Genomic DNA, 13,405 nt, shown 5'->3' on the forward strand with positions numbered 1-13,405 from the left:
GGAACAGACGCAGTCACACAGCGGTGAAGAGGGAAAATGACGCTATGATCAGAGGAGTTATGGGGTGATTGGGGAGTGGGAGTGTGGGACGATATATATATATAATGACTAGAAAATTTATATGAAAAATAATCTATTAAGAGTATTTAAGTATATTTAATAATTTGGGAATTAGCGAAGATCGGACAGGGATCTCCGCTCGGGTTCTCGCGCTCTACTTTAGGAGAATTTTGTCTTTTATTCTTTCTTCGCGGACAAATTTTCTATCTTCATGTCTCCATTTAGGGTGATTTTTGTGAAAATCCTTGCACTTCGGAGAGTTTTGCCATTTCTAATTTAGGGATTTATTTTAAGATGTGTTAGTGTTTAAAAAATTTAAAACTAATTTAGAGATTTAAAGTTTAATTTTGTGTTATTTAAGTTTTATTTTTAACTTATATTTTAAATTTTAAAAATATTAAATTTATTTAGATGTATTTATTTTATTATTTTTTAAGTTAATATAATAAAAAATTGACTAAGAAAATAATTTAAAATTATTTTTTATATGTGAACAAACAAAATATGTTAGGTTATAACATTTTCCTCACATGAAAATATAAACTTATGCTTTTCATAGTACTATGCATCATATTCAAATATACATAACAAAAATCAAGATTTCCTTTCATTTCATTCCTTTCAAAAGTTATACTGTACAACAACATTAAATTTCACTGTGGCATTCCTTCTTTTTAAAAGGAAGCCCTAGAAGAATAAAAAATAGGAAACTTTCAGAAAATAAATAAAAAGAATAGATAAAAAAAATACAATCCCTCACCTCTTCACTCAATTTACACTCCTCACACCAAACTCAAATCAAATAAATAGAAATCAGAAAGTATAACTGTGTATGAACACCAAAGTTTTGCTAGGTTACTGAGAATCGCTTTCAATGTGTTGCAGTAAGAATTGGAAATCAGACCTTTGCCTGAGGATTGGTGGTGGATCCACTTCCATATCTGATAGTCTGATGTCACTCATAGACCGGAACATCTCCTCCATCAGGAATGGTATGCTGAATGTTGTACAAGGAAACAGTGCAATAGCTTGTCAAGGAATATTTTTCCATAGAGCAAACATCTAAATTGGTCCCAAAAAAATTTAAATCGGACATTTTTTTACCCTCAACAAAATTTTATTATTTTAGAAGTCTTGTAGACGAATTGGTCACTATATAAGGAGGACTAATTTTTCTTATAATAAAATTTGTTAAAGATTAATTTACCAAATGCACATATTATAAATTTCATTAAAAGTGATAAAGGAACTAATCTGCCTTAGAGGTATAATTTTCAGGGACTTCTAAAGTAATAAAAGTTTATTGAGGACCAAAATGTCTGATATAAAATTCGTTAGGAATTAGTTTGAATATATACAGTTTTCTATCTGCTGCATAATGGCTTCTTGGTATGGATCATACAAAAAGTAAAGTTTAGAATGGATATAGGAACAAATTAATAATTAATTACCTGGAGTCCACTTCAAGAAGGAATGAGTTATTGGGCATGCTTGTCGAGTCTTCTGTCATAAGTACTCTCATTCTACTTATGACCTGTACAGAATAATAATAACAAGAAATAATTTGAACATGCGTTTAGGCTTTATCTGTAATTTTGTGTAAGGTTATCTAATGCAGAATGAACTCATGATAGTTGTCCCAATTGTTTTAATTCTCAATGTGAATTCAGGGTCAGTTCTTTTGGTGTTACGATATATTGTTCATAGTTATATTTCCCATTTTGAAATTCGGTCAGTTGCCCCAAGATTTAATACCTATCTGTGGATTATTGTAGCAGATTAGCAATAGTTTTTTAGGTATTGCTATTTCGTTGTCATTTATTATACCTTTTGAAGCAAACAATGTATGCAAGTATTTGCCTTAAAATGGAAATGAAAGCTTGCGAAAAATATTTGGACAACGGAGCATTAGTTCTGCATATATATGTGAACAAAGAGACAAGCACTTACTTCTGGAGATAATCCCTGAGATCCATACTTGTCATCCCAGAACATAGTTCCAATACGATATATTTGTGGAATACTTAACACCTGATATAGGAAAATAGTAAACAAAAAAATGTTAGGTTATATATATTGACATGAATCAGAATAACTCCATTTTCCCCTAGAACTTTTAAACATGTGAGTTTAGAGTTTAGAGAAATCATCCTTAATAGAAATCCTTAAGTTTGAGTGAAGCATATTGATGTGTTGGATGGATGAGTTAGTCAAGTTACCGGGCAGAGTTCATTGGTGATCTCTTCCAAAGATTTGTGAGCCTTTTGATGCAAGACCTGCATAAATGAAGCAATTTTTAAGAATTGAATAGAGGGAAAGGGAAAGGAAGAGTGCATTCTCTTTAATCTCAATCAGATTGTGTACCAGAAATCCGACAGCTTGGCGTATTTGTTTGAGTTCATGCCAAGATGACCCAGCAAACTGCAGTGTAAAAATACATAGAAAGTGAGTTTCTTGTGCTTCTGTCCTTTTCACTCTGGCCATGGTTTATGGCAAATATCTAATCTTTACCTGATCTGTTGCATTAAGACACCACAGTTCCAACTCATGCAAACCTGCCTTCAAATATTCTCCATTGCTAAAGGAGCAGCACTCTCGACGAAGCAACAAACTGAGAGAATCATGTTCACAGCATTAGGAGAACTTACATTAAATTGAATCAGTGTTTACTACTCAAATATGCTTAGAGAAATTGAAGAAAATCGTCTCACCTATTAAAGAGTTGGACATTCATGAATGAGAAAACCTGACTAAATATCTTCCCTGTTATCATGGAAGGGACCTGAAGTCACAAGATCATGGAATATTGTGAAATCTCTTCTCTTGTAAGTATAACCCAACAAAGAAAATATTGAGTACTACTTCATACTTACATAGTTATCAGACAGTACACCCAAGATTTCATCTAGCTTGTTGACAATGCTTTTCCAGTGCATGTGCAGTGCCTGTTGTTTTGCAAGTATATTCGAATGGATGTTTCTGGATGACCCTCTTATTGATCTGGTTCTTATGGCTCTTGGTGCCTGTTAATGGTGATAAAAGATTTATTAGATCATCCCATATCTAATCCCATGTTGTGATTTGGAAGTTTTTCTTATGGCCTAGCAAATTGGAGGTTGATATATATGATGTGTGGAAATGTGTACATGACAACATTTGTCTCGTGAGAATTTGTTAGTTTTTATTGTGAGGTGATGCTTTAATTTCCTAAGGAGTTAGCATTTTGATGTATTTCTTGCTAGTTGCCTTACCTTTTTTTTCGAGAGATGTTTTGAGGAGATGTGAGTAAATTGGACTTCTATAATTTGTTCTTTCTTATATTCAATTTATCACTAGACAAAATACAAAAATACTAATTTTTGTGTCTTGATCTGTTTTCAAAACCAAACGCAGCTTAGTATTCTATCTTACTGCTGGAGGTACTATATTCTTATAGAAGGTTTTCTTGAAAATGATGATTTACCTGAATACACAAATTCAAGAATGGGCTGATCTCCTTCTTTAAACTGTCACGGATCATTCCATATATCTTCTCAACATATGCAGTCAAATGTTGCTTAAACAGAATTGCTGGGTACTTGGCTTCGACTTTAGATTGGTCATTGTGCTTGTCCACCATTCCACTATAACCACTTGAAATCCCAATTCCCAATGAAGATGAACGTAAACCCTGGTTTTGTATATCAACAACCAATATAGTTTCTTTTATATTGATATAATACAAGGAAATTTGAGTCTTCAAAGCTTACCTGTGCCATTTTTCCAAATAGAGTGGCAGGGGAGTTTCGATTGCGTGACACCATCTTAGATGTGTTGCTGACCTTGAGTGTGCATTGCAGATAGAACAGAAGTGTTGAAGTTGTTGAAAGCCAATATGCTAGATCATTGATTCCTTCTTGACTCTGCCAGCATAAAAAATAGTAAGTTGATTTAATAATACATGAAGTTTCAAGAGCCGATGTTGTTAACTAGAATTACTTAATCTTTATTGAGGTATTAAAGTTCTTGGAAGATTCTACCTCTATAGATGATCGGATGGTGTGACTAATTTTATCAAATATATGTGTCTTCTCTGCTTCAAAGGATCTCCAATGAAGAAGTGCTTTATAAACAATACAAGCAACTGCTGGTCTGTTGTTCTCGAAACGCTTATCTTCGGTAAGGCACTTGAGCAGTGCATCATAACTTTCCTGTTTACAGGAGAATTCAAAGTGGTAAGCAACCATTTATTTCAATGTTCAACTGCATGCTCTCTCGAAATATTTCGATCTCTGAAACTTCTTTCCCTAATTGCTTTTAGATTTCAGAGACATACCTGCTGCCTGTCTGTGAGTGATCTTTGTTTTGTAAGGAAGGAGACAGCTGCTCTTGGTTCCTGAAAATATAATTTTTATTATTTGATATAGAACATTATTTTATTTAGTTATCCAGAAATACAAAATGAACAAATGAGGTAAGTTGGAAATACTTTTCTTCCACGGCATTCTTCCTCCGCTAGATGTCCATTGTCTAGATTCTGCACCTTCATAAAAGATAATGTCATAAAATGATTTGTTTTTGTAAGAAAATTTAAAGTGGTGTACCTTGATTTGTGGAGTCACATTATCTGCTACAATTCTTTGTTGGATATGTTGTTCGTGTTGATCAGCAGAAATTTCCTGGTTTGTTGCTATTATATCTGGGTGAACTTTCTGCTCCATGGCAGCTGCTTCTGCCTGGTCCCGCAGGCGTTCATTCTCTGATTCTAGGTTTGCTATCTGATCCTTTAGGCTACAGAAAGCATTAGAGTTTCAGTATTTCACTATAGAAGAGTATATATTATGCCAGGGTTATTGTAGCAATTACTTCTGGTATTTGATGTAAGTTTTTAAATCTTCACTAAAACTATTCACTTATTTGCGTTATCTGTAGAAGGTACAGAAAAGAAAGTAACAAATATTGTAAAACACGCCATGAATTTTTATTTATCTATTTGTTTTCTGCGGAAAGGAAAATAAAGGAAGAGAGAGCCTAAAATTAAAGTAAGCATGTCATTTATATTATCACCATATTGCCAAGGGATACTAAAATTTAAAGTTGGCTAGATTCAAGTTCATCAGTGCCAGACTGATATTTTCTGATGCTAGATATCACAAAAGAAAAGGAATAATAGAAGGTGCAAATAGTATATAGTTCTTACATTTTGATCTCTTCGGAAAGATCTTCATTTTTTGATTCTACCAATGCCTGCTGGCATAGCACTTGATTTTCAGTTTCAAGGTTGGACAAGCTCACTTCCAATCTGGAGTTAAAAATAATAGACCGTTAGTGGCAATATATATGATGGAAAGGATGTTGCATGATTTGGAGCTAAGCAACCTTTCAATAGTCTCTTGAAGTTGTGTTGCTTTTAGTTGTGCTTCTTCTGCCTCTTTAATCCTAGCTTGATTCTCATTTTCAATTGCTGAGCACTTTTCTTCAAATTCTTTAATCTTCTTCTTCAACTCCTCTACTTCAGTCTATGTATTCAGAAGTTAAATGAAATTACATGTCATCTTATTAATTATGATGTGAAAAACAATGCATACATGCTGCTGTATTTTTACTATCTGAATCGTCATTTGATGGTTTGACATTGCATCCGAAATTGTGTTAGCACGTAGCAGCATTTTCTATCTTAATACCCAAGAATCAATACGTTTTCTTGGATGCGGAAGTTTCTATTCTTCTGCAAATAATCATACGTTCTATTCCATGAGGCACCATTTTATAATTTTCTTTTCCTACATTTCCTTCTACTTTTTTGTAACTTAAATTTCTACTGGAAAATGACATAGCCTTCTTCTTGAGAAAAAAAAGGGGTTGAAAGTATAGTCCTTTCTTTCGTTTATACTATTTAAAAATATCACATAATTTCTTTCATGAAATTTTATCTGCAGTATTGGAACTTCTACCTATAGTAATTCTGATGTTTTCAGCATTAAACTTCTGAAAGTAAATTGTACCATTCTGAGATGGAAGTTGAGATTTACCTCCAGCTCCTCATTTTTATTTGTTAGTAACTCTAGCTTTGTGTTGTCCACAACAGGAACCTCTTTAATTACTGGTGGTGCTTGCTCAATTGCTAGTTTTGCTGCTTCTCTTTCATGAATAATTGCAGCGCGGGCTTCATCTAGCTGACCTTGTATTTCTTGTAAAGTGTTTTGTAGTTTTGCAATCTCTTGTCCTTTAGCTTCTTCAAGGTCAACCTGAAATTTGTTTTTTCTTGATTAGTTGATGTGGATACAAAAGCTTTATGAACAAATTAGTTTCTCCTTTCACTGCTATTTTGAATGATTTGCAGTATGGACTGTGCAGTTACTTTTGATTTAAGAGAATATTCTGAATCAAAATAATTCCTTTTATTTTATTTCTATTCACCGTGGAAACAGCCACTGACATAATTATCAAGTTAGGCTACGTACATTACACCTTTTGGGTGGCCGTTCCCCAGACCCTGCATTAATGCAGGATGCTTGTGCATCGGGCTGCCTCTTTTTTACATCTATTCACCATAACGCTTAAAGCGATTTGGCATTCATAATGGAGTATTAGTTGAAAGAGTCCTTACCCTCATGTGCTTTTCGATGTCTAATCTCCATGTAAGCTCCTCAACACGCTTCTCCAACTTGTCCTTTGCTTCCTTAAGTGCTCCAGTATCCCTTGCAGCCTACACAATGAGCATGCCTTTTTATTTTTTGAAATATCCCTTCTTTCCTTATAGATATTCTAAAAGAATTGGAAGAAAGCTTATGAAATAAGAAACATAAGAATAAATAAAACTCACTATCCGAAGCTTTCTGAGCTCTCTTCTTGCTACTCTGGCTCTCCAGAGACACTGAAATATAATAGCTGCTCTCTTTTGTTGTTTGTAATCAGAAAGAGCTTGAACTCTTCTCCATTGTGTCTTTGAGAGGAAAATAAAATAGAATAGTCAACATTCAATCTAAGAGACACAAAGTATTCATATAATTCATGTAGATGAATATGGTGGTCATAAATTCATGATCTATTTTGGTGTTAGATATTCCTTCTAGCTGTCTTTACCTGAAGTTTGATTGAAGCCTTCGTTTGTCTTCGGTACCTAAATTCGTTTCGTGCGGCTAATGCTCTCATTCCAGATTGAATTACTATAGAACATCCTTGTAATGATGTGTAATTCATTCTTGCTCTATGTGCACGCACATGCTTCTGTATCCTGATTGAGGCTGCTTCTCTCCTCATATTTTCATAGAGTTCACGTGCAAGTTTTGCTGAAATATTAATGCCAAAGGAAAATAATTCAGTTCAGTTACTTTTGGCACAACACCATCACAATGATGCAATCAAGAAATAGGAATACATGAACTGAAAACAGAAAGTTATGTGAAGACAGCTTACCTCTCCAAATTTTCTGGATATGAATTGTAGCATTTCTCAAGGTGATAAACTCTTTTCTTGTTAAATGTGTACGGATTTGTCTCTGTATGAGTCTTGCTGCTTTGGCTAAGACTTCAGCTCTTCGTGCATCTAATTCGGCCATCTGTCCAGCTCTGAGGAATACCTTTGTTTTCCCCATCTGATCGAAAGTGACATTACATGGTGAGGGAAAATGAATTAGAGCTTATAACTTATAAGTTACTAGCAATTTTTTTTGGGACAATTGTGCCTTTTTCTTGAATCTGACATGTTATGGAATGTATATACTTACTTGATAGCCTTTTAATCCCATCTTATCACATATGGCAATAGCTGCCTTTTTCTCATCTGACCTGCACAGAAGAAAGACTCACTTATCATGAGGTTTTATATGTGAAGACTTAACAATATATATTTGTTGAGTTAAGACTTAACAATGAGAACAATAGGCCTATACTTTTATTTCAAATCAGTCTCAATTGATTTTCTGATATCTATATGAGCTACATAATAGATAATTCTTATTGTTATTTTCAAGTTATGCTTTAGGTAGTTTTACATAAAATTGCTTGTATTACATCTTCGCTTTATCATTCTTACACTATAATGTTTTATGAATATGGTTTTCAGTTTTCTTTTAATAAACCTAAAATTGTCATTTTCTTGTAAAGTAAAATAATCTAATACCCATCAAGGACATCTGGAGCTAGCATTCCAAAACGGTCAAGGAACTCTTCAAATGTTCTTTTCGTTGGATATCCGGCACAACTAATCCTTATTGCCTCAAGTACTCCCTGCAAGTTCACCGGTTGAATAAACTTCTTTGGTGGGAGGGAATAATCTAATTTACTTTACTCTTGTACATTTTAGAGAGTAGGACACATTTAACTTACTCCACATCTTAACTGATTTAGGACATTGAAGTTCTCAAAGATTCCTGGCTGCAAGACTGTATTTGGCTTCACACACCTTATGTAATGTGGTTCTGTTGTGTTCAGTGTCTCCATGAGAGATTGTAGTTGTTGCTGGATGTTTAAGATTAGATTCAGAAGCAATTCATGCATTGGTTAAGTGTTCGAAGCAACAAGTATCCATTTGATATTACCTTAAACTGAGAACCAATGGAAGAAAATTTTGATTGCTTTGATGTTTCCTCAGGTAAAGGAGGGAAAAGATTTGCAACAAATGAGCACTTGGATGCACATAAAAGAGCTTGATGCTCCGCTACTACGTAATCTTTATTTTTATCGAGGAAATAATCTGCTTGATATGTGACCTGTACTAAGAAGGATTTGTGAAAAGAAATTAACATTTTTACTTTTTGTTGACTGGATTGGATGGCCAAGAAAGAAATTCAAACTTTATGGACACAGAAAATAAGAGTTTATTGAGCTTACATCTCCAGCATAATGGTTAATTGTGAAGTTTGTCCGAGAAAGTTTTGGTTTGCTGAAGCGCTTGTGTGCTTTATATGTCTGGTACATCTTTTGTGCAAAAGTCTCATGAGTTGACTTGGGGAACATGCTGCAGAAAATACAAATACAAATTCAAATGGTGTTTTCACTTGTTTGAAGGGGAGCTTTTAATTTAGTACTGTATAAGCGAGTTCGACCAACATGTTTGCGCCTCTTTTGGAAATTATTTTTCATGCTTGTTATAAAATTTGTTTTCATCTGTCTTGCTATTTGGATATATTCACAATATTTTGAGAAAAATGACATACCATGCTTCATCAAGAAGAGCAATTATTCCCCCAGGTTTCTGCAAGCAAGAAATAATCAGTTTCATGTCTTTCGTGGTTTCATCTGGTATAGCTGATCCATACACAAGCAATGATGACACAAAGTCTCTTGTTACCTTCTCAATAAGATCAAGAACATCTTGATTATCCACAAATTCAACATAGCTCCAATTGATTTCCTCTTTGGTGTACTCTTCTTGCTCCATCTTGAATACATGCTGTTGAAACATATAGATTTCTATATTAATATTTGCAGCAACAAAAATGCTCAAATTGTGTTTGTAAGGTAAATAGCCTTGCCTGGTTGAAATGTTGTTGCAACTTCTCGTTCGTTAGGTTGATGCATAGTTGCTCAAAACTTACAAAATGTAGAACAGGTTAAGACTATATAATATAGGAATGCAGAAATTTTCCTTATTATGCAAAATTATTGTACTATACCTGTTGATCTTGAAGCTCTCAAACCCATAAATATCAAGGACTCCTATTATGCTTACTGCATTGGAGTCTTGACCAATTGAACTGTTAATCTTGTCAACAATCCTGCCATATTTTGATAATTCATTTAGTTTACTCTTTGACTCAGCTGAAAGTTCTCTTATAAGGGTTTAGCTAATATGTGTTCTTAGGGCACATAATAAGCTTACCATTAGTGGAAGGTTTTAAATTTTTTCATTTAATAGATACAGAACAAATGCATTGGAAACTTAAGATTTTCGTATTTCCAATAAAAACTTTCTCAATTTGTAATCTGCACATGATAGATACACCCCTCTTATTAATTGGAAGTAGAGATCATTTATTTGCAGGATGGTTTCTTAGGATTTATTATGAATTAATATTATGATTGCTGTTGTTCACTAGTAGTAGAATATTTCCAAGATATCAAAGTTTTGTTATTGCTGGTTTTTTTTAGAATTATTGTCTTAAATCTAGTATCAGACTGCTTAAAGAAGCTTACCAATCAAACAGTTTTGAGTAAACCGTCTTTGACAAAGCATCTCGGCTCAAAGAAGCTGAGTCCGGGTCGAGTGGTTTTGTAATATTGCCATCAGGAGTAACAATGACACGCTTGCAAAGTGAGTCCTCTAATGCTTTCTCATCACACCTGAACAAATGGTGAGTCAAAGGACAACAAAGGTGAAATACTGAAACTAGAGGCATTTGTGGATGGATCTATGATTTTTACATGAACAACTCTGCAGCTGTCCGAAGGTGGAACAGTGATTTTTCATCTTTCAGTTTGGAAGAATCAACTTCAGTCCCTTTGACAAAGTCAATGTTACCAAGGTGGAGGATTGCCGCGACCACACGAAAGATAGCATCCTGTGTAAGGAAATTTTGTTAAATTAAATATATGTATAGAAAGAAATCAATGCTTCATTGAAATAATAAAATTTGATTCACAAATGTGATGATCCTATACCTGTTCTTCCTGGTTGATTCCTACAATATCCATTGCATTTCTGGTCTCCAAGTACTCTTTTGCATCATCTACATTTGAAACTTCATAACAGTTTGATTGATTAAGATAGTGGAATTGCTTTGGATTCCCTAACTTGTACTTCTTTACATCCTATTGAGTAAAGTGTAACAGTTAGTCTTGTGAGTGATAAATTATGTTTAATTTCTTTCAGGATTATTATGGAGAATTCATTCACCTCTGGTGGTGCTGAACAAAGCATGTAAAAGCAGTGATAGTTTCTCTCCGGGTCGGACACTTGGCATACTCGTGACCTCTCTAGGAGATATGTTCTAATTGCAGCTCCAGAAATTTTCCCATTCTTGTCGAATTGGATTTCTACGAATTTGCCGAAACGACTGCCACAAACTCCGACAGTTTTATTAGGATAAGAAGAAAAGTGGAAACTATGACATAAAATCTGAACTTTAAAAGCCTCTAAAATTTACCTTGAATTGTTATTTTTGACAGTTTTGGCATTTCCAAATGCTTCTAACACTGGATTGGACTGAAGAAGTGAAAATGTTACTACATGTACATGGTGTTAACAGCGGTTGAAGAAACAATTGAAGAAGTATTCAAACTCACCTCCAAAACCTGTTGTTCTACCGTTCTTCCTTCCGTACCTGATCTTCCTCCCATGAATGCTAGATATCTCATTAACATTTTGGTGGTTTCTGTTTTACCAGCTCCACTCTCTCCACTCACCAGAATGGACTGGCTTCTACTTTCATTTATCATTGCCCTGACATGTTAAATGATTCTGATTTTCATCAAATTCTTTTCCTCTGATTTTAAATGTACTCCAAATCTATTTCTGCATTGTTATATACCTGTAGCAGGTGTCGGCAACGGCGAAAAGGTGAGGGCTAAGCTCTCCAAATGCTGCTCCTTTGTATTGCTCCATCATATGGATATCATACAAGTGTGGCAGTCGTCGAAAAGGATTCACTGCAATTAAGATATTCCCTGTATATGTCTGTTTGTTTCAATTTCAAGATGTTAAATATTGCTCATTTCTCTTAGAATATTGGCCTATAAATACATTTAGAGTTTTATGAACCGGTTGCGACTCACATATATCTCGTTAAGAGAAAAACGAATGGCAAGGTTATGAAGGACTCCTGGCTCATGGAGGTATGCCAGCTTTGTCATGTCATCAACTCCTGCTGCTGGCGCTTCTGTATCTTTCGGATAAATACTCGAAATCTCTGCCACCACCTGAAATTGAAGGTAATGCTAATGTTTATCTGCCTTGTTTACTTGTATTTTTAGCTCAAGAGTATAGTGATACATGCTTGACTTTCAAGTATAGCTTTTGGTCTCTTATTTAGAAAACAAAATGCTACTTTATGATTTGAAACTCTAATTTGGACATATTTGAGGGAAAGAAGTTATATATATTTTTTAGTTCTGAAAAATATTTTTCTATGACTAAATTTAAATTATATATTAGTAATAGTGAAGCTGAAAATTGCAACTGTAGCTCTAATGCTAAAACTTTTGCATTGATGCTATTATGAAGTAAATAGCAACTCATTGGCTAGCGACAACTCTTAAATAGATCCCTGATTTGCGACGGATTAATTCTTGACCTTTAGGTGGAGAGATACAGTGAGAAACCAAAAATCAGATAATCACATAGTATAGCTACTCCATGTCTACAATTTGGATCCATAGTAGTCAAGAACAAGGTTCTGAGGAAGTTTGTATTGTTTCACTAATAGCTAACAGAGCTTTTGAGTTTCCAGTTACATGATCAGGTAAAAGAAAAGAAGCTTACAGTTCTTCCATTTGAAGTAACGATGGTAGCATTTTTGCCATTGATTTCTGTCACCACACCATCAATCCATGAAATCTCAGGATCCTCAACCCAAACATGTGATCCGACGATGATATTCACAGGCGTTCCCTGAACCATCACAAAAAAAAAAAAGTAAGGAGATCAACAAAAAAATGAAGTAAAATGTCATCTATGGTGTGAAGCTTACCATTATGCTAAATTCTGCTTTTCATGAAAATCAGATAACCGAGCCGAACTGAACCAAGCCAAACCGATCCTAACAAGATAGTTACTAGAAGATAGAGGATGCAGAGAGGCACAGAGAACAGAAATAAATGTTCTAAAGGGAAACTAAAAAAGCTGAAGAAATGCCAGGTTGGTTACTCTTTAAGCTAAAAAGTTGTAGCAATAGCATATTAGCATGCATTACTTTCCTTTACCTCACACCTCACTTACCACCCTTTCTCTTCTTAGTCCCATGTAATTTATTTATTCATTTTTATTTTTTTATTGCTCCTTCCACGGTAGATGCTTACATGGAACCAGGAGAGCTAAGCCTCAGAATTTTTTTTTTAAAAAAAGAAAAAAGCAAACTGTTTACATTTTAAAATATTGAAATCATGTGTCTGCGGCTTGCAACATGATCACTGTGGTGGGGCCATGTTGCTTAAGACATACGGAGAATGAAACCACCACCGCCCAGGTGATAATAGTTCACAACTTGTTCCTTTCGGAATGTGATATTATTTTTTTTTTTTTAATTTTAATAATTTTGCCTTTGATTTGGTATGATCTGTGTCTGATGTATTATATGGTAGTGAGCGGTAGCATGAATAAAATGAAACAGCTGGTTCATTCTGGTGACTGTACTCACAAAGTTAGATTTTAATCTAATTTACTCATTGGTAAAGATTCATGCATAAATGATTCAGTAATGCTAGGA

General features: G+C 34.3%; 1 protein-coding gene across 3 annotated transcripts; it reads right to left on the bottom strand.

The window, feature by feature from the left end:
- Positions 1 to 641: 641 nt before the first annotated feature.
- Positions 642 to 13,052, bottom strand: LOC112703034 (myosin-12). Of its 3 annotated transcripts, none has more exons than XM_025754333.3 (40): positions 12,671 to 13,052; positions 12,463 to 12,591; positions 11,757 to 11,900; positions 11,513 to 11,658; positions 11,268 to 11,424; positions 11,129 to 11,187; positions 10,879 to 11,038; positions 10,644 to 10,793; positions 10,407 to 10,543; positions 10,179 to 10,325; positions 9,659 to 9,760; positions 9,518 to 9,575; positions 9,334 to 9,435; positions 9,200 to 9,237; positions 8,874 to 9,000; positions 8,582 to 8,752; positions 8,370 to 8,501; positions 8,164 to 8,270; positions 7,769 to 7,829; positions 7,459 to 7,636; positions 7,126 to 7,331; positions 6,866 to 6,985; positions 6,650 to 6,748; positions 6,072 to 6,287; positions 5,419 to 5,558; positions 5,240 to 5,341; positions 4,644 to 4,830; positions 4,529 to 4,576; positions 4,376 to 4,435; positions 4,080 to 4,250; positions 3,810 to 3,962; positions 3,524 to 3,730; positions 2,934 to 3,083; positions 2,772 to 2,842; positions 2,572 to 2,671; positions 2,425 to 2,481; positions 2,280 to 2,336; positions 2,011 to 2,091; positions 1,512 to 1,594; positions 642 to 1,057 (listed from the first exon to the last, which is right to left on the bottom strand). In XM_025754333.3, the coding sequence occupies exons 1-40, from the start codon at positions 12,671 to 12,673 to the stop codon at positions 916 to 918; spliced, it is 4,758 nt and encodes a 1,585-aa protein (XP_025610118.1). In that variant the 5' UTR covers positions 12,674 to 13,052; the 3' UTR covers positions 642 to 915. The 3 variants fall into 3 exon arrangements, with proteins under 3 accessions (XP_025610118.1, XP_025610117.1, XP_072055566.1); XM_025754332.3 differs by having other exon boundaries at positions 4,529 to 4,582; XM_072199465.1 differs by lacking the exons at positions 11,268 to 11,424; positions 11,513 to 11,658; positions 11,757 to 11,900; positions 12,463 to 12,591; positions 12,671 to 13,052 and having other exon boundaries at positions 4,529 to 4,582; positions 10,644 to 10,723.
- Between the last annotated feature and the right edge of the window lie 353 nt (positions 13,053 to 13,405).

This window comes from Arachis hypogaea, chromosome 7, assembly GCF_003086295.3.
Source record: "Arachis hypogaea cultivar Tifrunner chromosome 7, arahy.Tifrunner.gnm2.J5K5, whole genome shotgun sequence".
NCBI lineage: Eukaryota > Viridiplantae > Streptophyta > Magnoliopsida > Fabales > Fabaceae > Arachis > Arachis hypogaea.